The 24,140-nt window shown below is 35.6% G+C and overlaps 3 protein-coding genes and 1 non-coding gene across 4 annotated transcripts; 1 reads left to right on the top strand and 3 right to left on the bottom strand.

Annotated features, from left to right (window-relative positions):
* Window positions 1-125: 125 nt before the first annotated feature.
* LOC125808986 (cyclase-associated protein 1-like) lies at window positions 126-6,986 on the bottom strand. The gene is made up of 10 exons (XM_049488665.1): window positions 6,585-6,986; window positions 5,427-5,595; window positions 5,291-5,355; window positions 2,318-2,627; window positions 2,093-2,240; window positions 1,899-2,008; window positions 1,743-1,798; window positions 1,589-1,645; window positions 1,337-1,480; window positions 126-665 (listed from the first exon to the last, which is right to left on the bottom strand). The coding sequence occupies exons 1-10, from the start codon at window positions 6,852-6,854 to the stop codon at window positions 579-581; spliced, it is 1,416 nt and encodes a 471-aa protein (XP_049344622.1). The 5' UTR covers window positions 6,855-6,986; the 3' UTR covers window positions 126-578.
* A 951-nt stretch (window positions 6,987-7,937) lies between these two features.
* On the bottom strand, window positions 7,938-12,957 carry LOC125808978 (NADH dehydrogenase [ubiquinone] iron-sulfur protein 8, mitochondrial). Its single transcript, XM_049488656.1, has 8 exons — window positions 12,817-12,957; window positions 10,948-11,047; window positions 10,473-10,526; window positions 10,281-10,372; window positions 10,006-10,119; window positions 8,604-8,671; window positions 8,406-8,517; window positions 7,938-8,271 (listed from the first exon to the last, which is right to left on the bottom strand). Exons 1-8 carry the CDS (start codon window positions 12,868-12,870, stop codon window positions 8,176-8,178), a joined length of 690 nt encoding a protein of 229 aa, XP_049344613.1. The 5' UTR covers window positions 12,871-12,957; the 3' UTR covers window positions 7,938-8,175.
* Window positions 12,958-15,239: 2,282 nt separating this feature from the next.
* TRNAQ-CUG (transfer RNA glutamine (anticodon CUG)) lies at window positions 15,240-15,311 on the top strand. The gene has a single exon. It is a non-coding gene; the product is annotated as a tRNA-Gln (tRNA).
* A 1,822-nt stretch (window positions 15,312-17,133) lies between these two features.
* Window positions 17,134-22,877, bottom strand: LOC125808985 (probable LRR receptor-like serine/threonine-protein kinase At2g16250). Its single transcript, XM_049488664.1, has 4 exons — window positions 20,812-22,877; window positions 18,337-18,465; window positions 18,016-18,038; window positions 17,134-17,873 (listed from the first exon to the last, which is right to left on the bottom strand). The coding sequence occupies exons 1-4, from the start codon at window positions 22,362-22,364 to the stop codon at window positions 17,266-17,268; spliced, it is 2,313 nt and encodes a 770-aa protein (XP_049344621.1). The 5' UTR covers window positions 22,365-22,877; the 3' UTR covers window positions 17,134-17,265.
* Between the last annotated feature and the right edge of the window lie 1,263 nt (window positions 22,878-24,140).

Genomic DNA, 24,140 nt, shown 5'->3' with positions numbered 1-24,140 from the left:
ATATTGTCAATTAATGTGTTATGTTTCTTGATTCTTGTTATTTAACGTACTGTTTTGTAGGCAAGTTTTAGCTAGAAGAGAAATAAGTCAACAGAAACTGAACATGCTCTCATTAAATGCACGTATTTGAGGAAAAATTGGACAATGGCAGCGGATATCTGTGTTACAGAGATTGCCTCCCCTTGTCAAATACAATATAAGACTATAGCTTATGTTTTTTGCTAAGAAATGGTGTTACATTATCTAAACAAACTCTGGACCACTTCACTATTTAAAACATTTAAAAGGAATATCTGCCAAGAAAATTGATACCTTACAAAAATCAAGCTCGTCATACAAAATAATTTTTTTAAAAAAGAAAAGAAGCCAGACGTGTGACCACAGAAAAAGGTCACAGTCTCATTTTGGAAAAAATAGCCAACATGGGATGTGGACAAAAGGCAAAAGATACAATGACCAGAACATAACTTACACTCGAGAAAGAAAATAATCAACCACCCTTTAAACTCTTCTAGAAAAATCAAATTGGTATATAATAAGAAAAAGCATATGCAATTGAAGGTGGAAATTGTCACCGGTTAACCTCCTGAATGGGAGACGGGTGTAGTCACAAATTGGCCATTCTTATATACATGGGAAAACTGCTGTGGCAAAGCGTGCTCCCCCTGCAATAATTGTCCATATGTTAAACTAGTTAATTACTTATACCCCCAAAAAAGGAACTAGTTAGATCGAAACAGGAAATACAGAGAGATGTAACGCCACCAGAAATACAGAAACAGTGCTTCAAACACTATAACAGAAACTCAGATTATGAGTTGATACAGCTCCTTTTCTGTTCTGCCACGTAGCAAAACACTAAGGGGCATTTGTCAATGACCTCACTTTCACATAAAAAGGTTCCACCTTGCAAGTTGGCATTAGTGAAACTGAGAAAAAAATTTAAGCTTAAAAAGAAAATTTCAAGTTGAATTGTGGTTGAAGTTTTTCATATCTACTTCTACTCACTGATCTTCTACTTTCACAAACCTTATTTGTTTCAAAGAACTACCAATATCCATGCACAATTTCCAACCTAATGAAACTTTTCGCCAACTTCTGATTCAATTCTTTTTCTGACTTCAACTTCAAATATATGTCCAAAACTTGCACAAGTTATATCTTCATGTAAACACTCGAAAGGTACATTTCAACTAAGAACTTATCACCCACAATGTTTTTTGTGGTCATAAGCTTCTAAGTTCATCCCATCTGAGCTTGATGCTTACCAGTTAGCACCAAGCACAAAAAGATATACATGAATAGATAATTAAGAAAAAGAAAAAAAAGAACATACCCAATCACTATCAGCCCCTGCACCTGGAACCAAAACATTAATTTCACTTGACTTGGCTGTTGTAATGGAAGTCTCCAAAGAATCTTTGCTCAAGTATAATTGGCATCCAGTTGTATTATCAACTGAAATAGTCGGTGCTGAACCCTAAAGTGCCCACACAAGGGACCAAATACAATGATGAGGTTATTATACATAAAACTGAAATTCCAATGAAAACATTACCAAACCTCTGAGGAAGCATTATTTGGATACCTGACATTGAACCTCCACACCATTACAGTTGACAACCTCACAAGCTGCGACAACATCCTGTCCATGAAATTTATAAATCAAATTAAGCACTTTGGTATAGGACATAATAGCCTCCGATACTTAAACAACCCTCCTTTTGAAATCAATCACTGACCGAGAATACAACTCCCATTTTAGTACACTTATCAATTGTTATGTTGTTGACTTTCCCTGTATGACATCAAATGAGATCATCTGCATGTTAGAGCGCTGAAAACTAACACATTCCAGTTTGTGCCACTACTTTATATTAGAAGGAAAATGAAGTTACCTTGGATCTGCAAGACTGAATCTTTGCACCCAAAAATATAGACAGATTGCTTTGCATCACAATCATCAATGACTAGATTTTTTCTTCCTATTTGATTCTCAACCACCCATCTTGGAGGAAACAAGACATCAAAGTCAGAAACATATTTGCCTAATCTCAAGCATAGATCAATTGAAATAAGAGTTTTTACTCACTTACGACCCATCTGAAGCTCCAGTTTTGGAGGTCCAGCTTTAGAGAAAGATGGTGAGCTAACGCGACGTTCCTTTTCTCCTGCACTAATGACACCGGTTCTATCTGCACGATTCTTTGTCTTCATATCATCTGTCACCTTTCTCAATCCTAGACCAAAAAACAAAATCAACCCAAGGGTAAAACTGTCTTACATTAAAAAGGGAGGGAGCACAGCTGAGCATTACCACCAGTCACTGGCATCCCCGAATTAATTTCATCAAAAACAGCTGACATCCCTTTCTTCGGGCGTGATGATGAAGCCTGGGGAGATTCAGAGCTGAATAGAGAAGCTGGCGGCGGCGGAGGAGGCATGGGACGACTTGGTGAGGGAGCTTTTGGTGGTGCAGATACAGCAACTTTCCCTGTAGCACTCCACACAGGGCCCAATGGGTAGTGACTCTTAACGTAATCCCGCAAGCCAGGGAGATAAATCTCTTTCAAAGCTTTCGCCCATTCAACCTGATTTGCGTCTTTGTTTCTGAACTCCACAAGGACCTATATATCATGAAATTTAATAGAAGTTAGAACAGTATGCAATTTTATATTGTGCACTATACCACCATATTAATTATTGAGAGGAAAACAACATACATAAAAAACAACCAAACAACAGAGCATAAATTGGAATATGATCTTTCAACTCGGAAGAAAATTCGAAGCAAAAATCCTTTTCCATCAGGAACTGAATATGGACTCACAGTACTGTCTTGCTCTAGCTAAAGGCAACTCAATTTATTGTGGAGGTTGTGTATTAGGGTAGAAGGGTAGTAGGGTAAGAGCGTTGTTTTGCCTTGCAAGGTTTAGTGCCTGGCGTAGAACTAGTCATGCCCTTGTAGTTCTTGCCATATGTTGTTTATTGTATTTCGGTTATCACACTATTTTGCTTTTATTATTGTTTCTCCCCGGTAGACTTTATACTGCTTTTCTTATTGACCATTATGCTTTCTCCACTGGTTTTTTTCTTCGTTTATTTGGGATTGATGCACTTGAGCAAAGGATCTTCCAGAAACAGCCTCTCTACCTCCATGAGGTAGTGGTGAGGTCTGTGTACACTCTACCCTCCCCAGCCTCCCCAGACTCTATTTTGTGGGATTTCACTGTGCATGTTGTTGTTGTTGGTTCTCTTTTGGAGGACCAAAATTATGGAAACAAAGATAAAACGTACATTTGTAACCTAGGAGATGATCTAGTGGTCAAGGCATTTGAGTAATAACCTAGAGCTTCCAGGTTCAAATTCCAGTTATAACATTAGGAGTGAGCCTATCTGCTCTGACCTCGACAAGCAGGATTACTTTGGCAACTTATACTTGTAGGCTGAACAGGTTTAAAGGTGGATTAGCCAAGGTGTGCGCATGTTGGGGCATGAACACCACTGACTAAGAAATTACATTTAATAACTATTTTCTTTGTTTTTTCAATCAACACCAACAATTACACATCTATCCCAGATAGTTGGGATTATTCACTAATCAATAGCAAAGAAAGGAAACAGGAGAATGTCTTAAACAGTGATTTTTTTCTTAACTTAAAAAGTGGATGTTACACTTGTTTGGGAACACTTCCAGACAACACAATAAGCTACAAGTTCAACCTCTCTTGTCAATTCTTTATCCTTTCCACCACTCTCACCTCCGACCTTATTTTGGTGATTCTAACTTTGACTACCTTGTGTAGCCCCTCCAACAAATTGAGAACTTGGTATATGGAAGGCCTCAATTTACTACTACTTTTTTTATAGTGGGAAAGCCTCGAGTTTTCTCCCAAAATTCTAAGATAAGATACCACCAATCCTTAGGAGGCTTTTAGAGAACTCAAAGTCTGAAGAATTCTCGTTGTCCATGGCTGCTATTGGGCCTTTTAACCTCTCCTCCCTCTTTGGAGGTTGAGTTCCCATCCTCTTCCACTCTTTTAGATTCCCTCAGTCTTCACTTCAAATTGCGACATCTTTTTCTTTAAGAGGGGTAAGATTACAAATTGAAACAAACTCTCATGATGACGCTTTCTTCTTTCCTCTCTTTGATAACCAAGAAGTCCGTGTTTCCAACTTCAAAACTCGATGGATATTGGACCCATCACTCTACTGACATCTCCACTTAAATACCAGGTTAGATCACGGTTTAAAATCCGTCCTTATAATGTGAGTCTGCCATACATTTTGTACTAACTCTGCTGTTGAAAATCCCATGTAAGATTGCTTGTTTCCAATCATCAATAAGAAAGAGATACGGTGGACCAGAGAGGTCCCCAATCACCAGCTCCATTTCAAATGTGACCCAATTATGTTTGTGTTTTGGTTTTCAATGAGAAAGAACAAACATGGTTTCTATTACAAATCATCTCACAAGATTCCTTAAATGTTATATAAGCACACACTTTAAGTTTCATGAAGTGCCAATGAAGAATTACCGACTTACTCGCTGACAAGGCTGGGATAAAGCTCATTTTTCTTTTGATTCAAAAAGTTTGGTAAGAAGGAAAATGTTCTGCATGTCCAGTTACTCTGAAGAAAATACATTCCGTTAAAAAGGAAGAAGTATGACTCCATCACATCAGTGAATCCATTTTCACTTACAAACACCCAACTTTACTCCATATAACTTGTTTCAATAACCACTTTTTTTATAACCGAGAATTCCCTGAGGGGCAGCTGTACACAGTTGGAAACTCGGAGGATAATGGGCCCGCCCATCTACCCTATCTCCACTAAAAGCCAGATTTTTGTTTGTGGCAGGGTTTGAACTCATGTCATGCACCTACTATTTAGAAATTGACAATAACCTTCAATAATAAAAATATATCACCAGAACACTATCTTTGTACCCTATACTACACCTTGTACTATTATCATATATCACAAATTTTAACCCAACTAAACACTAGAAACTGATAAATAAAAACAATTTTGAAAGTTAAATATTTCCCATAAAAAATTTCCCCATTCCAAAAGCACCAAAAATAGCATTCACTTCTTCATAGTGCTTAAGAGGGCATATGGCAAGAAGGATAAAAAGTGCAAATGGATTTATGAACAAAATATAAGTAATCATGGTTCCTTTTCCACCTAACGTTGGCCAGGTGGCACAAAAATATTTCAAAGACTTTCTTAACCAAGAGAATAATCAGAAGAAAAAGTGAACAGCTAGAGAAAGTCTACTTACCTTGTTATTGTAAAACTCAGCCATCTGCCAACTTTCTTCCACGTGTGCAATAGGCATACTCATACCTAGAGGAGACCAGCATCGTCAAAAAGTGGACTGGTAAGTAACAAAGCGAAGAAGATAGAGAATACCCTACCACAATCTTTTCCAGTGTACGCAATCCATGCCAGGGCTGTTAGACTATCAACAGCAGCCTTCAAGTGGTTGAAGAAATCAGATCGCCGTCCTTCTGTCATTTTTGTACCTTTCACTATCACATCATTCAGAGGCTTAAGAAATTCAGCCAAACCAGACATGCTAGGTTTCTGCAGATGAAGACCAAACGTGAGCATTATATCAACAGTGTAAGAAGCAGTATATTTCAAACATGGAACAGATTCGTGTGCTAATCAGAGTGCATCATCACAACACCTCAAGGTCCCTATTTCACTTTGTTTTCAATAAAACAAATAGCACACTACTTAACAGATGGTCTCTTAACCAGTCTATAGCAGCAGTATGTGTCTCACATTAAATAAAAGGAGATAAACTTGAAAGATTTCGCATAATTGCATAAGTAATCACACTTCATGCGCTTTGGACAATCTCAAAGTGATAAATTGAACACCTCTTTTGAAAAAAAATTGTAACTCGGTCCAAAAACTTAGATAGTTCATGATAGTTTCAATTAGCAGAACTGCTAAAGTTACAAATAGGACTCCTTTTTTTGGATACAGCAGTTACCAGTAAAACTTATTGTGCTTCTGAGGTCTATCTTAATAATGCAGTTGAAACGAGACTTTTTATGCTCCAAATGAACCTTTCTTTCAAGAGAAATTACAAGTCCAATCCAACGAGAGACCTCATAACTGTTTCAATTAGCAGAAACTCGGCAACAAGACCTTATCCAACTCTTGAGTACTAACACCTTGATGCACCTGGAACGAGTCTCCCTACCCTCCATGTTAGACTACTCATATACTGTACGAATCACTCGCGCTTTTTCCACTCTCATGATGCACAAAGCACATGAAATACAACAACGAGAAAACAAAAAGGTACACGCTATATAAGTCCTCACATTTGTTCTACTTGATTGAATAGACAAACCGAAGAAAATATCACTTGCATTAGTTATCATAACAAAAAAGGTCACAATTCTTCAACTGTATACTAACACACTCAACTCGTATACCAGACAGTGACAGTAAATAAATCCAACTGTAATTTTGTGTTAACCATCAGCATATCCTGAACTAGTTAGAATCAGATATAGTAATCCTTTCTATCCATTCCAAACTAATTAGAAGCTAACCTGAGTTTCCTTGATTTTGATAAGAAGTTCTCTCTGAGCTTCAAAAGCCTCCTCAACAATCTTAGTAACATCCAAAACCTGTCCACCAATCTTCTCTGCAGCAGTGCAAACTCTCCCGACAAACTGTGACCTCAGATCGTCAAAGGCAATAATGGATGGATCTAAAGCCGCCGCAGCTTCTCCATCTCCAATTGAAGCTCCGCCGCTGACTGAAAGCGCCTCCAGCCTTGACACGGCGGACTCCAATCGCTGTATCAACTTCTCATCCATCAGCACGCGCGGTGAATGCCTATGTCCTCCTCTTTCTCTTTCTATCTCTAGAAATAAAATGAAGTTGGGATAGAGCAGATCTGGTGAGTATTTGTTGTTGTGTGGACTTGTGCAGAATGTTTGCGGAAAAGTTACTTTGAAACGCCGAAAGGGAAAACTAGAATTTTCTTTTGAATATATATGTGGAATATTGTTGCTCTCTAAAGTATGGACAATTTGAGGGCCTACACGTGTCTAGAAGGTGGAAAATGATGAATTTCACTCTTCTCTGCGTTGTAACTTGTAACACACATGGAAGTATTATTATTAATTTTTTTTAAAAAGAATGATTTTCAGATTCAAGCTAATAAAATAAAAATATCAATCAAATGAGTTATTAAAATTGTCTTAGATAAAAAGTGACATTTCAAAGGAATGGATAAAACTGAAATTAAAATGATACAAAAAGATGTAGCATGAAAACACAAAATTGAAAGAGGGTCCCAAAAGGTTAACAGTGGCAAGTTACTGAATTCAAATTAATGCCACAGTTAGTTTGAAGTAATCTTTGGCTCACTAACTTTTTCCGCGTATATATGAAAATATTTGAACCTCCTGTTGAATTATTTTCAGTGGATATAATAAACCTACGAATTACCATTTTTGACGTTTGGATAATTCTCTGAAAATATTTTCAAACGACCATATCTAGGAATAATTTGTCTCTACATGATTAAATTTTAGTAATAGTTAATCGCATTTGAATTAGAAAACACAAATAATAACCTCTTATTTATTAAAAAAAAAAACTAGTATAAATGTAAATAAACACTAAATTGTTGAATCGGTCATCGAATCCATTTTCTACAACTTTATTACTTCAATCTGAAGCTTTTCCTGTTCTAATCTTTTTCTTTTTTTTTAATAAAATACTATAATTTAAACAAAGTACAGTAGTTAATAGTAAGTAAGCTTGTAATAATCTAACACTTCATTTGAATTTACTTCACTTCCATGGTGTACAAAAAGGAAGTAATGAACAAATAGATGAGTTACACGGCTCATACAATAAACACCAATTCCTTAAAACTAAAAGAGACACCATGTTTAGTTTCACAGCAACTTGAATGATAAAGAACCTTCACAAAATGTCATCAAATATAATAAGATGCTTCATATTTTCACCAATCAATATGTATACTTAATAGAGCCATCTCAATAATGGATAGGCAACGGAAACAACAAAAAGAGAACATCCTTCAGTAGATCCCTTTATTTTATTAATTCCTCAGAAGCTAGAAAGTTTCATTGTATCTCAACTCAAAAAAAAAAAAAAAAGTACTCAGCGGTAGAGGCTTTCGGATCTCAGATTCTCGGCAATCTCAGTTTCCCATCGATCACCATTCTCAAGAAGCTTCTCCTTGTCGTAAAGAAGTTCCTAATGGATTAAGCAATACGTTAGTTAAAAAGTCGTGTAGTTATCATCCACATTTTCCATGCTTTAGGATATAAAATATTTATTCATGTCAACCTTAACTCTGCTACAAAGTTAATTTACTTGATTCCACAAACCTCATGAGTTTCGGTTGCAAATTCAAAGTTGGGCCCTTCAACGATTGCATCAACAGGGCAGGCTTCTTGGCAGAATCCACAGTAAATGCATTTTGTCATGTCAATATCATACCTGTAAAATTCAATCTACAGATAAGCATGGGTGATGGATGTCCTAATAGCTAGTAGTATGATATTGAGAAAACTACCATCATCTACCTAGTTGTGCGACGACTTCCATCCTCTCGCTCCTCGGCCTCGATGGTGATGGCTTGGGCAGGGCAAATCTGTTAAAATTCAAATTTTATTTGTTTCACTACTTAAGACAAATCATACCATATAGAACTGAAGTAGGCAAGAAACATCATCGCACAAGTCACATAATCTGGCAGCACCATGGTTCATAGTGGTGGACACAACAACCTTTTGAAGAAAGGATAAAAGATCACTGGTTATGGCAGCTCTTTCTTTCTAGTTTGGGCTGTCGCAATGCCAACTAAGGAAGTATAAACATTGACCATACTAGTGTCCATTGTATAAATAAAATTTACGTGATTGTCTGCTTTTACACTTCTTGGAGCTGCTCTATAAACTGCATACTCTTCCCAGAAGAGAATGCTGTAATAGTCACTGCTTTTGCAACATTGTAAAGCATGCATTGTCAACTCTCCCTTTTAATCACCAGACTAACTGATCAGGATACTTGATCTGGAGAAGAGGAGATGTTTCAAGGTTGATGCAATAAACTAACTACATTGTATCGAATCATCTTTTGGGCATTTTGAACTTTTTTTATAATCGAGAAATCCCAAGGGTCGAAGTGGTGCATGTTTCTAAACTCAGTGGATATTGGGCCTACCCCTCTACTCTTTATCCACTTAAAACACTGCTTTCGTCTACGGCTGGATTAAACCTTTGATGTGCACCTAATTCACTTATCACATGTTGCGATCTTACCACTAGACCAAAGTCCTGGGTCATTTTTTAACTTTACTTAACCTCTATTTTCCTACACCCTTTTTTTGTGGGGAAGCACAGTTAGAAGAATAAAAAGTCCATGGCAAAAATACATCGAGACTTGTATACTTAAGTGCATACACTCCCTAGAAAACTAAAATAGCAGTTAGCTAAGACACAAACAATTATTATCAATCTCAAAAATAAAAGATCAACTTTCACATTCTACCTTCGCAAAGTCTCACCTTTGTAACATGATAGTAACCATGCCTATGCATGCATGCATTTTTTTAAATAACATAAACAATAACTTTCATGAGGGTAACCAACAGCTATCAATGTAAGCAGGATGCAAAAAATAAGATTTATCACTCTCATTTTCTTTTTCTTTTTTTGATAACTGAGAAATCCCCTGTGGTTTAGCTGGCCCAGCCCCAGTTGGTGCATAGGTTCAACACTTGGGAGAGAATAGGCCCATCCCTCTACCCTCCTCCCACTTAAGCACCAGGTTTTATTCATCAGCTGGGTTTAAACTCAAGGACATGGTGCATACCACATATTCCACATTGTACTTCCTTTACCGCAAGGCAAAAGCAGCAAAGCCCCCCTGGCAAATGTATATCACTATTACAGCTGATATAAGTCATTTCAAACTAGCACTTACAGCTTCACAAAGTTTACATGCAATGCATCTTTCCTCTCCAGTTGCATAACGTCGAAGAGCATGTTCTCCACGAAAACGAGGACTTAAAGGACCCTTCTCAAATGGATAGTTAATCTGCACAGTGAAAATGGTTATTGGATTTTCTGCTCAATTGATGGAGAGACACCATAAAATGTAAAATAGAACCATGGTTTAATTAGGTGGAGCACAGCTAATCAGCAGACAGGAAGAAAACAAGACAATGATATAAAAAATCGATCCAAAATGAGACTTACCGTTACTTTCTTCTCAAAGAAGTACTTCAGCGTCAGCATTAGACCTCGAACCATTTCAGTCAAAAATAATGTATTGATGCTTCGCTCAAAAACTGCATTTATTCAACAACATTCAGCAACTCAATAATGCATAAAGCAGTGCAGAGAAACCAAAATGCAAAGCCAAGTAGAGATCTTTGAAAAGGTCTTTACCTGAATTCCAATCTTTTGATAACTCCTTTGCTAGCTGCTCTCTTTCTTCATCATCTGATGCATGAGAAAAGATAACTAGAATCATTTATTCTACAAAATGAACCTAGTAATTAGATTTCACTTGCAACATTGTACATCTGGAATAGGTCACCATATGCTACCATGAAACCAGTAAAGCCAAATTCATTTTGTCCTTAATCACAATTGATAGTTAATATGGGCATCCGCACACTACAAAACATTAATATAATTTTTCTTGATTGTAGAGGTCATATACTACACAGCACGTTGATGTGAAATCTAGGAGATCAAAAACCATGCACCTCTGGGCCCTCATCAGTAGCCACTAGGCCCAATACAACATTAGTCTAGGCTAGGTCAGTAATATAGATGCTTTATATTTTACGATATGCAAAGTAAAAAGGGGATTTCGACTTGGGGGATTGGAGAGCGGGTCGAAGAGCTTAGCACAGACCTTTGTCAGTAGAAAACGAATGCTTGGTAGCAAATGATCGGGTGCCAAGCAGAGTTCTGTTGTAGCCATTAGTTCCTTCAATTGTGTGTCCTGCCAAAACCTGAATTTCCCAAACATAGTAGAAACGATCAAACCACTCAGCTTCGAGTTTTTTGACATATTTTATAAACACATTATGCATCCTGAACAACATATACAGATTCCCTCCACCCCTTTTATCATTACTAATGGAATATCCTTCACTATTTTACTAAAAGTGGAATGAAATGATCTTTGTGATTGATGTTAGGCGTATTTATACATCTATTAGCCATATCTCACCCACGTTTATACCCTGTTTTGAGAATAAACACGTTAAATACTCCTAACTATTGTTCCTTCTCACGCTATAAGACTAATTGATGTGCTATGTGGATTTTGTTGGCAAAATGTTCAAGAAAATGGCCAAGTATGAAGATGTAAGCATGTCTTTGTGGATTTACCTAGTAGAATAAATGGCCACGTTTATTTGATTTTGTGCTTACTAGTAGAATAAATTTATACTCCGTAACAGAACTCGGGAGAGGAAAGTTAAGATAAAACAAGGGTCAAATAGAATAGGATGTGATCCTGGGGAGTGGATTTGCAGCTAGGATAGGAATATACCTAGTTTTCCCTATTTGACTCATATACGGGAGATGTAAATGCATTTGTGGGAGCTAACATATCAGTGATTTGCAAGAGAACAAAGGCATAGACACAACTGAGTACATAGAAGTGTCATAACCCTGGAATCTGTCTTTTATTGTGTTAACCAAAACTATGTTCATCAGTTATTTTCTTTTTTAGTTTTAGTTTAGTCAACCCACAAACAAATCTCCAGATTTTATAGCTTGAATAAATAATTAGAACTAGTTTAATACAGTAAACGGTCAATCATAAATCCTTGTGGATTCTACATCTGATTGCTTCCAATCACTATATTACTTGTACGACCGCGTACACTTACCTATGTAGTTGGGAGCGACAATGACACAACAAAAGACTAAAGTAGCCAAGTCCCTGTCACCTCTCTCATTTCCACCAAAATTTCTCAAACAGAGAGCATAATTTAGTGGTGACAATCATGAGTAGAAGTAGGCAATAATAGATATCTATTATCTTCTTGCCTTTCTAATCTCACCAACCCAAAACCTGTTCTCCTCCCGACACATTTAAGCTAATCCAAACATCAAACCAGCCAAAATATCTTATCAGGGTTTGTGTTTTTTAAAGGGCAGGGAAATGCAGAAGACCACTCTTTATCCTACTTTTTCAGAAATAATTCCAGAATAAAGAAAATGTGCCTCGAGGGAATTCCAATCGCAAAAATATCAGTATGCAAAACAAATTTGTCGACCATTGTTGGCATCCCTTACTGTTTGATAGCACATTTTCAAAAGCAAACACTAATTTTACAAGACAAATTAGGCTAAGGGCACAATGGATTAAAGCGAAAGCTGATATAATCTAGTGTCATTCAGGTAGATTTCAATCAATCAGCTTCCTCTTAACCAAACTAGTTCAGTTCCACTCTATGAATCATCTATATCTATTACCTCTTTTCAAACTTAATTCCTTCCAATACTTTGCAGGTAAGTTCAACGTTAATTAGATGCACATAATCTTACAGAAATTGTTATTTGTAGATAATGCACAACTGTATTGATAAAAAGAAAAAAAATTTATCGGATAATCAAACACCGTCAATTGAAATCTTCATGAAGATATACAGTTAGGTTTCAATTGGACAGGAAGAACATACCATGAATAGCAGATAGTCAATCCCAACTAATTAGGGATCGATTGATTGATGAATTGGAATGTGTAAAAAGAGAATTGGAAACTTACAAGCTGACGAGAACGTAAAGCAGATAGAGATTTGCGAGCTAAGATGGCAGCCATTGGAGATGCAAATAGGCTTCTTCCTTGCGATCGGCAACAACTGAAAGACGAGCTTATGGTCAAAACGCTGCGTTTTATTCTTTTGTCATAAAATGAGGGAAAATAACATGGAAAAATTACACGAAACAAACATGTACTAGTTAATTAATTAATATAGCTACAGTTTGCATTAATTAAAATTCAAAACTTACTTCTGGTTATAATTACATTCTCTCTCTCGCCTCTCTCCTCTCTTCCTCTCTCTCTCGTCTCTCTCCACTCTCTCTAGAATCTCGCTCGCCTCTCTCCTCTTTTTCAGTCATCTCTCCTCTCCCTGCCCAATATCTCTCTCGCCTATCTTTTGTCAGTCTCTCTCTCACTTAATACAAATACAAATATATAATTTGTGTTTGTAGAAAGCGAGAGAGTGACTGAATATACAAATACAAATGTTTGAACTCCATCAATTGTATACGAATACAAATTGTATGTTTATATACAAATACAATCATTGATAATATACATATTAGTTACATATATGCAATTATCTAACTGACATACATATACAATTCACCTCTCTACACCCTGCCCTCTCTCGCTCGCCTCCCTTCTCCCTCTCACAATCTTGCTCGCCTCTCTCCTCCCTCTCACAATCTTGCTCGCATCTCTCCTCCTTCTAATATGTAGCTACGAATCGTAATTATCAAACTATAGTTATGGAGCATAATTAAGTTATTTTGAGTGGCTATATGCGAAAATTTCCCTAATAACATAGATGTTCGGAAAGACAATTTCGCACCGAGTAGGGCCCATTTAAAGATAACGTTCTTAAGGATTTTAGCTTTCAAACTTGAGATCTCTAGTTAAGAGATCTTTAGTTAAAAGAGGAGCAGTCCATCTACTGCACCACTACAGTCTCTATACTTTAGTGTTTGCTAAACTGATTATACATGTTTTTTTTTATTATAGCTTTTGGTTAATTATCTTCTCTTTCATTATTTAAAAAAAATATTTAGGTAATTAATTATTGTGATTTATAGTACTTTTTATATCATTTTAAAATATATAACTCGATATTTTAAGTTGTTATTATTGTGAGTTATAGTAGTACTTTTTAATGCAATTTTTAAATATAAAAAAATAAAAAAAAATAAAAAATAAAAATATGAATTCTTTTAGAAATACCCTTAACAAGAAGCAAACATGTAAATGAACAGTTATCTGCTTCTAATTGAAGTGGGTCCACACATTTCGAGCAAATCACCCTCGCCTACCAGCACTCCCTATTGACTAGTATTTATGTTTCACAATTTCACATTTCTTTTTATTCATAAAATCTATACTTATAGAATTTTATTTGGGAAAATTGTATAAAATAACAAATTATTAATTTAAATTAAATGTTATAACCACGGATTGATTTAATTGTAACCCGTAGCAAACAGTTGTCATTCGCCTCTCTCTCTAGGCTTCTCGCTCGTCACTCTCGCCAGTCTCTCCCCCGCCTCTCTCGCTTTTATACAAACACAAATGTATAAAATGTGTTTGTATTTGTATAGAGAGAGAATTGTATATACAAATACGAATACATATATTATCGTCATATACACTTATAATTATACAAATACAGATTTTCCCCTGCCCAGTTCTCTTTTGCCTTCTCTCTTTCTCGCTTTATACAAACACAAATTATACAAATTACAATGTATAATTTGTGTTGTATAAAGAGAGAAATTTCATATCCAAATGTTTTATTTCGATTCATTTGTATACAAATTCAAATTTTATGCAGATATACAAACACATAAAATTGAATTGAGAGGCTAACAATGATTTATACAAACAAGAGGTTGCCAACGATTTATACAAATAGTCTGCCAGCGAGATTATACAAATCTGAAGCTACTACCAGCGAGTTATACATTCTGATGCTCCATAGTAAATATAAAGTCTGCTATGGAGCGCAATTATACAAATTATAGTTATAACATACACATATGATTTTTATGTTTACTATATGTGAAAGTTGCTTATTTTATAATCAACCGATGTCAAGAGATATGTGCTTGTCGCCGCCTGTTATAAAAATAGTAATTAGACTCTTGCAATAAATAAATACTCCCTCCATCCAAATATAGTTTTCTTACATTCTTTTTCAATAAGTTTAAAAAACAGTCTCTTTTTTTTAACAATTCTTTAATTTTTTTTTAACTTTCCACCTGATATTTTAAAACCACAAAGTTAAATAGTATCATTTTGTTATATTCTATATATTTTCAATTTAAATTTATAAAATTAAAAAAAAATTGCTTTCCTTATCAATTTAAAACAAAGACAAACAAATTGAAAATGTAGAATAGATATATTTTAGATTAACAAGCATGCAAGATGGTCCCATGGTCTAGTGGTTAGGACATTGGACTCTGAATCCAGTAACCCGAGTTCAAGTCTCGGTGGGACCTTTACATTTTTGGCATTTATTTTCTCCATATTTTCTCTCTTTTATGTGCAATTTTAGTTTGTTATTGTCAAAAATATCTTATTTTAAAACAAATACAGTAAACTTCCAAATTTTAGACTAGCTTATTTCTATAGTATTTTTCTTTTTCCATTTACTTTGCTTTAAAAAAGGGAAATTTTTATATCAATAGTAAAACGGAAAAGGGCCCTTTTAACGGTGTGAAATGAATAAAAATGTCCTTTGTTTATGTTTTGGTCCAAAAATATCTTTGTCGTCAATATTTTGGTCAAAAAATGTCCTTATTGTTATTTAATGGGTCAAAAGTTCCCTTTTTCCAAATAAATATATTAGTTATAACACATTCTTTTTATAATAATTTTTAAAAAATAAAATTAGCAAATGTTTATCCTACTTCAATTCAGAAAAAATAAAAAATAATAATTTTTTTCTTATTTTATTATAATTATTTTTTATCGTTATATAAATAAAAATTAATGATGGATTTACTATGACATTATATATATGCCATATATTATATGTTAAAGGGGTACATGATGTTATTCTATTTTAATTGATAAAATGGGTTTAAGAAGAAAATAGTGATTTTAAAAGAAAGAAAACAAGAATAGGGTTCTTTAATAGTATTTTTATTAGGAAGAAGATGTGTTTAAAAAGAAAAAAAATATTTATTCGGAAAAGGGCATATTTGACCCATTTAGTAACTATAGGCACTTCTAAACCAAAGTATTGATTGCAAGGACATTTTTGAACCGAAGTATTGACGGTAAGAACATTTTTTAGCCAAAGTATAAACGGGGGGCATTTGTGTTCATTTCACATAGTTTAAAGGCATTTTTGACCATTTTCCAATGGTAAAATTATTTTCATATGACCAATAAGTCAGGACTTCGACCTATAGAATCATGCTTGCATTTGGATAGGTTGTCTATCATATACAATAACAACGAATTCAGTATAATTTCAGAAGTGGAGTTCGAAAAAAGTAAAATGCATACAAACCTTACATAGATACCTTTGAGAAGGTGGAAAAACTGTTTTTGAAAGACCCTTAACTTGAACAACAATAAAAAAGAGGTAATAACAACAAATAAAATCAACATCAAAATATTAAGATATTGAGGCGAAACAAGTAGTGATAGAAATTCAAAAATAAGGGGGGAAAAGAATAATACTAAACTTAAGGAAAAGAAAGGTAAATACTCTCAACTACGGAAAGGAAAGGTAAATATTCTCGACTACTAATAACTAACATTCTACCATAATCCTTGTCCTGCATACCTTAGTGACCTTTCTATCAAAGGTCATGTCCTTGATGAGTTGAAGTTGCATCATATCCTGCCTAATTACCTCATCCCAATACTTCTTATGCCTATATGATGATCTCACAATGTTTCGTACACCAAACTTCCTTTTTACTTTGCTTCAAAAGTCTGAAGGCTTAAAGTAAAATTTGAAGATTAGAATAGTTCTTAATAGAGTTTAACAAAAGCATAAAAGTAAATAATATACTGTAGCCACAAGTTACAAAGTTGGCACAAGAGAATAAGGGTAAGCCTTTGATTTTAATTGTATAATATGTCAAATCCATTCACAGATTGAAAAAAACAAGAAATTCCATTTTTCCTATTCACTTCTCCATTTATAATTTACATTTCATGGAGGGACAGGCAAAAGAGAAGAACAATTACAGAAAAGAATGAGCCCAAATAGAAACTATTAAAACAATTGAGCAAAAAAGAAGCAACACACTGCTAAATCCTGCTGTATCAAACTGTACCTAAAGAACCTTCACAGCTAAAGCCATACACAATTGATGCTGTATTTGAAATTTGAACATGGTAACCTGGAGTAACCCAAGGATCCAGAATGGGAGGATAATGTACAGGATACCAACAAACAGGCTAGGCACCCAAAGAATCAAGAACGATAACCTTCTATTCATCACGCATTCTCTCTGCATCCTGCACGTCCAATGGTTCGGGGAATATCTCCTTTGAGTGTCGTCCAGTTGAGAAAGAAGGACCCCCTTCTGCAACTTGACCAATTCCCTGAGACCCCATAGTTGCTGACTTCTTAAAACTACTTGCACCTTCCACCTTATTAGCTGGTGGAGCTACTATATCCGAGAAGCTGTGACGCCAGCTCCCAAATAGAGTAGCATTCCATGACCCTCTGGATGAAGTTGCTCTAAGTCGTTCGGAAATAGCGTGTTCTTGCCTAAATACCTTCAATGGGTTTTCCAAAGCTTTGAGGATATACCTCATTAACGGCCTCCTCGAAGGCTTGGGATTGAGACAAGATCTGGCAACAATTGCCATGGCCCATACTTCCTTTAATAAATCGTCATCTACGATTAGGAAAGGATCTACTATATTTGTTACAAGTTCCTTATCATCCATACTAATGCAAGATAGTGATTTGTCCAACCAATCTTTTATGGTAGCATCACTAGATGAACTGATACCCAACTTGCCAGTTACCAGCTCAAGCAAAACCTTTCCAAAACAATAAACATCGTATGCACAAGTGGCATTAGGCGTACCTGTCCATCAGAAAAGAAGATTAGAAAGTCAAATTTCATCATTTTAAACAGTAGGCTATTACCGAAAAGCAGGACTTAATAAATGTTATAATATCGAGTAAACTTTATTCATCATAATTGAATTAACAAGTGGCAAGTGTACCTGATGCGCCTTGTTCCGATGTTCTGCATAGTAGGAAGAAAAGACTATCAATATGTAGTTCCAGTTGAGAGGTAATAACATAATTACTTGTTACTACTAAATGAGCTAGATATCTTGCAGGAAAAAGACAATCACAACCACTCATATATCTAAGACACATACAAGAATTGAGAAAAATGTTTCCTGTGGGGAGAATGTAGGCTATAAATAAATTTTGGTAGAGTAGAAAGAGGATTAGAGAAAAGAGCCACTTATGCCTCAATCCCAAATAAAGATATTGTCATATAAAATAAAATGAAAAGAAAAGCGACAACTACTCACTGTGGCAGCCGCAACATCCTGGAAATCTTGTTTTGATGGGTGTCTCCTTCTTGTGCACAGACCTCACTCAAACTCCCTAACCGTACTTCAAATTTATCATCAAGAAGTATGCTGCTTGCTTGGACATCTCTGTAAATATAGCAAGACAAGGTTCAAAAAAGATGTTTCACCATAGTACCCCAAGGCATAAATTATATAACCGAGATTATGTGAATTTTCATCTGCAATGCAGCAGAAAGACAATGTAACCATTACGAATAGTATAAAACCCGTCTTTTTTACAGTTCACTGATATAGCTCAGGGAAAATGCAGAAATTTGTGCAATTGGTTTCTCCTTTTCATGCACTACCTTAAGTATGGTCTATTATGAGGCGTTTGGGAAGTTCCAGCTTAGACCATCTTTTGTCTACCACGTGGTATGGTGGAAAAGAAACAGAGAGAAGATAAGAATATAATTATTTATGCATGCTGGCTTAAGAAATTCTAGTTGCCACATAAAAAAAATAATACTTAACTGAAAAAATGTGGTGAACAGCTTGAGGAAAGTGTAGTAACCTATAGTGAAATAGAGTACATTCATGATTAAAATTGGAAGATGATTAAAATTGGAAGGAAGAAATGGACATAAATCATGGTAATATCTAAACCTGTTTTGCAAGTTTAGTAAATATTCAAACTAACTTCAGAAAGAAGCTCGATGGGTCTACTGAAGTACAAAGGAAATCCAAGAAATAAATTTGATAGTCACGGTTATACCAGCTCAATCAATCTGTACATAGTTTATCACGAGTATGTGATATGTCAAGGAGCTATGCTGATGTTTTAAAATGAAAAAAGTAAGTCAAAGTGCTATCCTATTAGAAATCCTTTAATGAAAATATAAGAAAAGGTCACTTCTACATTATGAGATTTCTAAATGACCTACCTAACATATTTACCAGCTAGTACTCAACTAAACAAGTTTAGCGATCTCATAAAATCTCAGTATCAAAAGCGGCACCCATGTCAAACACAAGAAGACCTCGATGTCAGAAAGTTTTCAAAAAATCAATAAGCAAAGCTACCTCAATTCGCCGTAGTTTCAGAAATAAATTTTAATATGCTAGAGCAGTAAGAGATCTAGTAACAGTGAACCTTAAGCCATGTCACTAGATATAGAATCTAGAAGAAATCAGAACTTGCTAAAGTGGAAATAGACATGCATGCAACTAGAGAGAATAGCTAGTACAAGTGTACATAACCATGGACCCTCATTGGTCAAATCGTCTTGTTATGGAAAATTTGTAATTTATTGCACGTGAATAACACATAGAGAACATATAATGAAGAGCTAAACAAGGATGAAGTCTTGTCTATTCCTTTTCTTTGTCTTTGTAAAATTTCATGAAGCTAATTGTCGCAGCTGTCATCTGATATTTTGCTATTTATCTACATACTGGATCAATTTCAAACAACCAGACATGTTATTAAATCCACAACGTTGTTCATTGAGTTATCATTCTCTACAAGCTTCTGCTGAAACAATATGAGAAAATTAAATAGAAATCTTTTCTAAAAAGGACAATTCCGGAGAAGGGTTAACATTTGGGCTGTGATCCAAGTTGTTCAGGAAAGATGGCAGTGATAGGAGTTTTGTCAAAATTTAGACCGAGTTGCCAATAGGAGTTTTTTTGTCATTAGGTTTCACTCAGTACGTCTGGAGTAGTTAGCCCAAGATTGTGAAGTAATACACGGCCAAAAGAGTAAAGGACTTATTCTATTCACCCTTACTCTTGTAAGTTGTAACAGGGGTATCTCAAGACAAAGTTTGGTTTCATATTTTCTGTAAATAGTTTATGATTGGATTCGCCCAATTCATGTGTCCTAGCAAGCTTTTAGATCACTGATAAGAACAGTTTTGGATAGTATATAATTGCTAAATATCCAGCTCCGGTTTGTATCATGTGGCCACTTAGTTCCAAAAAAAGAACACCTCAGAGTATATTTAATTGCCAAACCATCCAGCTCTAGCTTATATCTTTCACTCATGTCTCTTATAGTATTGACCTAATTGGCACTGATAGACAGTTGAAATTCATGAACTACAAAATGGTGCCAGCATTAACTTGGCCAAATTTTATCAGTAAGAAGAGGCTTTTTCAGTGACGCCAATTAGTATGGAGGAAACTTAAGCACTTCATCTTTCATGAATAATGGATGTTTTTAATTTTCTGAAATATCATGTATTAATAAAACATGCATATCATTTATTATGCTAATTCGCCAAAAGTCTACAACCAAAGAAACATATGTAGAGGAATATGCAACTACTCTTCCAAGATCCATGATCAAGTGTTCCATCACAATGATAACTTATGATTCAGATAGGCAGTATAAAGATAATAGATTTGGTTTGTTACTGCAATTTAAAAGTTGTCAGATTAAGCGTGATAAGTGGAAGTAAGAGTAATGCATCACAACAAGCTCTAAAATACCTGTGCACAAGAGGTGGATTACATTCATGATGCAGATAAGACAAACCCTCAGCAACTCCAATAGCGATTTTCAGTCTCGTTATCCAATCAAGTGACTGCAAACTATCATCATCTGCATTGTTTTTTCTTAACAAAGAACTAGAGAGATCTCCATTTGGCATATATTTGTATACCAGAAACTTTTCATTTTCACTCTCTAAACAATGTCCCAGAAAAGGGACTACTCTAGAATGAGAAACTTTGCTGAAGAAGTCCAATTCTAACAAGTATGCTTCCTTTTTAACTGAGCTGGAATCAATTCTTTTAACTACTACATGAACTCCACCTTTCAGGATTCCACGGAAAATATCACCTGAATGTCCATGCTTAATAAGATTTACATCACTGAAATGACCGGCTGTTTGAAGGATCTGCTGGTAGTTAAATGCTACTCCTAAACTTGAAAATTTCAATAATGGTCCTGGAGGTGGGGGAGGACTTGCAGTAGTAGGAACAGGCCCTACACCAGTGACCCTTTGATTCGTCGCGCCCCTCTTGCAGCAACAAATCAGCAGCACTACAAAGAGCATCACAGTAGCAATAAATCCGACAACCCCTAGAACAGCAGCTGATATGATCACATTTTTGGGACTCTTCTTTTCAGATATAGGAACTGGAAGCTCCATAGCATTAGGCATTCCAAAATTGTCAAATATCAAGCCCCGCTCATCATAGAAAGATGCACATTCTCTTGTATCCCTTTGACTTTCCAATCTTTGTAGGCAATTTCTATTTAGGGTCACATTGCTTTGCCAGTACTGAGGAACTTTGCCTTGAAAATAGTTGTTTGATATATCAAGAAAACTGAATCTCCCAATTACAGGCGGCAGATTCCCATACAACATATTCCGAGAAAGATTCAAGAATTTCAACTGAGATAAAGTCCCAATTACAGGAGGAATAGCCCCAGACAAAACATTTGAAGACATATCAAGCAAAGTAAGATTCCCAAGAGACCCAAATGATGCAGGAATTGACCCACCAAGTGCATTGTGTGAAACATCAAGAACTGAAAGACTTAACAATTGACTCAAACTTGAAGGCACCATTCCACTAAGACCATTATTAGATATGTATAAAACAGCTAAACTTCTCAAATTACCAATAGTTGAAGGAATAGCACCAGTTATTGAACAGAAGCTAAGATCAAGAACCTGTAGAGATGCAAGTCCAATGCCAAACCAATCAGGAATAGAACCCAGAAGTGCAAAATTAGATGCATTAAATGACACCAACAGAGTCAAATTTTGAAGGGCATCAACCAAGAATTGAGGATTTTGATTCCCAGTTCGTGTTCGCTTAAAACCAGAAATGTTAATCCCAGTAACTCTACCATTGTTGCAAGAAATACCTCTCCAATTTGAACAAGGGGTACCCTTAATAGGCCACTCTCTGGCTCTCAATCCTAAAGACGATCTCAATTGAAGTAAAGCCAATCTATCTTCTTGCTGCTGGAATGTAGAATGAAAAAGCAAGAAAAGGAGGAAAGAAAGGTAACCCAGTTGGTGCCTCATTCTTGGTGAACCTTCATTGAAACTTGTGAAGGTTTGGGGTATACAAATATGAATACAAGTGAGGCAAAACCCCACTGCTTATCATTCAGCGTTGTACTGAATCAGATGGTCTGGGGGTTTGATTCTTGGTCTTGAAAAGTATACAAGTGCTATAATAGTTGGGTTATTCTTTTCTTTCAGTTGATGGGTGTCAGAGAAAATACTTAAAAATAGTGAAAAGGGGAGGGAGAAGTAGATAAGCGCGAACCTCTCCATTTTTCTACTTTTATACAGTGTGTAAGCTCCCACTTCGATGGAGGTTGGATAAAAACAGAGGCAGTCAAAGAGAACAAAATACAGCCTTCACTTCATAATGCAATACAAAATCACTTTAGTGGCCTCTTTGTCCCACATCGGATATTCAAAAGGAAACATAGTGATTTAAAAGTAAGAGCATAAGCGAAGTTGTCACACGGGGGTGTGGAGCTGAGAACTGCACACGATTCCCCACCCAACCCTAAACCGCTTCTGTAATCAGAAGATTTAATTAAAAGGGGGTGGTTTGCCCGGTGTTTTCCCCCAGTTGTGCCAAACAAAAGAAACACCGATGCCTATGCGTGTGTCAGTTCTCAGAGTTGAATTACTCCGGGCAGGTTCGAAGGTAGTGGCCTCTGACATGGACATGTATTGTGGTCACTTTGGCCTCACTTGCCAGCACCCCTACTTTTTTCATTTCCTTTTTAGACACTTATTTTAATTATAGAAAAAATTGTATAAAATAATAAATTATTAATTCAAATTAAAATGTTATAATTACATTTGATTTAATTGTAATCCGTAGCAAACTGTTGTCATTTGCCTCTCTCTTCGAAATTCACGCTCGCCACTCTTGTTTTCTCGCTGGTCACTATTATACAAACACAGACATATCTTTTCGTTCGTCTCTCTCCCCATAGAATCTCGCTCGCTACTCTCTCAGATCTCGTTCGTTACTCTCACTCGCCTCTCTCACTTTATACAAACACAAATTTGTGTTTGTATAAAGTGAGAGAAAATTGTATATACAAATATAAATACATATATTTTCGTCAATACATTTATAATTATACAAATACAGATTTTTTCCTGCCCAGTTTTCTTTTGTCTTTCTCGCTTTATACAAACACAAATTATACAATTGATTCTTTTGTATATGTATACCGAAACAGATGATACAATTGATTATTTTGTATATGTATACTGAAATATACATATTAATAGTCATAGCAAACATAAGCGCAATTATACAAATTATAGATATAACATACAAATGTGATTTTTATGTTTGTTAAACCTAAAATTTACTCTTAATTATATGTAGAGCCGTCGAAATGGGCTTAGCCCATGAGGCCGGTTCAACTCAATCCATTATTGAGGTAGGGTTGGGATATAACTTTACAAGTCCATTTAAAAGTAGGGCTTATAAGTCCTGTCCATATAGGTCTTTGACCTTTGAGGCTTGATTGAGGTCGGGTCGGGTCAGCTCATGGGCTAAAAATATTTATTTAAGGGTAAATTACCGAAATTTCACTAGCGTATAAGCTAATTACTTAGATGTATACTATGTTGTAATAGTATAATTTTACCAGATTATGGTGTGTCTAGATACATGTATCTCGAGATACATGGACTCAAAATTAGGTATAATTTATTCTAGATACATTGTATCCACGTGGATTCGCATGTATCTGGATACATTGACGAATCTCGCGCCCTCGCCTCCCTCCCATCTCGCTCGTCACTCTCTTATCTCGCTTT

This window comes from Solanum verrucosum, unplaced genomic scaffold (genome assembly GCF_900185275.1).
Source record: "Solanum verrucosum unplaced genomic scaffold, falcon-dt-bn FXZP01000594.1, whole genome shotgun sequence".
In the NCBI taxonomy this organism is placed as follows: domain Eukaryota; kingdom Viridiplantae; phylum Streptophyta; class Magnoliopsida; order Solanales; family Solanaceae; genus Solanum; species Solanum verrucosum.
This window is presented reverse-complemented; position numbering and strand designations above follow the sequence as displayed.

What these genes read in the sequence shown, in the direction of transcription:
- LOC125808978 (XM_049488656.1), bottom strand. Translation starts at nt 12,870, where the DNA reads ATGGCTGCCATCTTAGCTCGCAAATCTCTATCTGCTTTACGTTCTCGT. An exon ending in TCTTTGAGAAGAAAGTAACG is followed by an intron (nt 10,120 to 10,280) that starts GTAAGTCTCATT and finishes TTCACTGTGCAG; the next exon opens with ATTAACTATCCATTTGAGAA. An exon ending in CATGTAAACTTTGTGAAGCT is followed by an intron (nt 8,672 to 10,005) that starts GTAAGTGCTAGT and finishes GAATTTTAACAG; the next exon opens with ATTTGCCCTGCCCAAGCCAT.
- LOC125808986 (XM_049488665.1), bottom strand. Translation starts at nt 6,854, where the DNA reads ATGGATGAGAAGTTGATACAGCGATTGGAGTCCGCCGTGTCAAGGCTG. An exon ending in AAATGGGAGTTGTATTCTCG is followed by an intron (nt 1,646 to 1,742) that starts GTCAGTGATTGA and finishes TTTCATGGACAG; the next exon opens with GATGTTGTCGCAGCTTGTGA. An exon ending in CAGGGGCTGATAGTGATTGG is followed by an intron (nt 666 to 1,336) that starts GTATGTTCTTTT and finishes CAATTATTGCAG; the next exon opens with GGGGAGCACGCTTTGCCACA.
- LOC125808985 (XM_049488664.1), bottom strand. Translation starts at nt 22,364, where the DNA reads ATGAGGCACCAACTGGGTTACCTTTCTTTCCTCCTTTTCTTGCTTTTT. An exon ending in AATCCACCTCTTGTGCACAG is followed by an intron (nt 18,466 to 20,811) that starts GTATTTTAGAGC and finishes CTATATTTACAG; the next exon opens with AGATGTCCAAGCAAGCAGCA. An exon ending in ATCGGAACAAGGCGCATCAG is followed by an intron (nt 17,874 to 18,015) that starts GTACACTTGCCA and finishes TCTGATGGACAG; the next exon opens with GTACGCCTAATGCCACTTGT.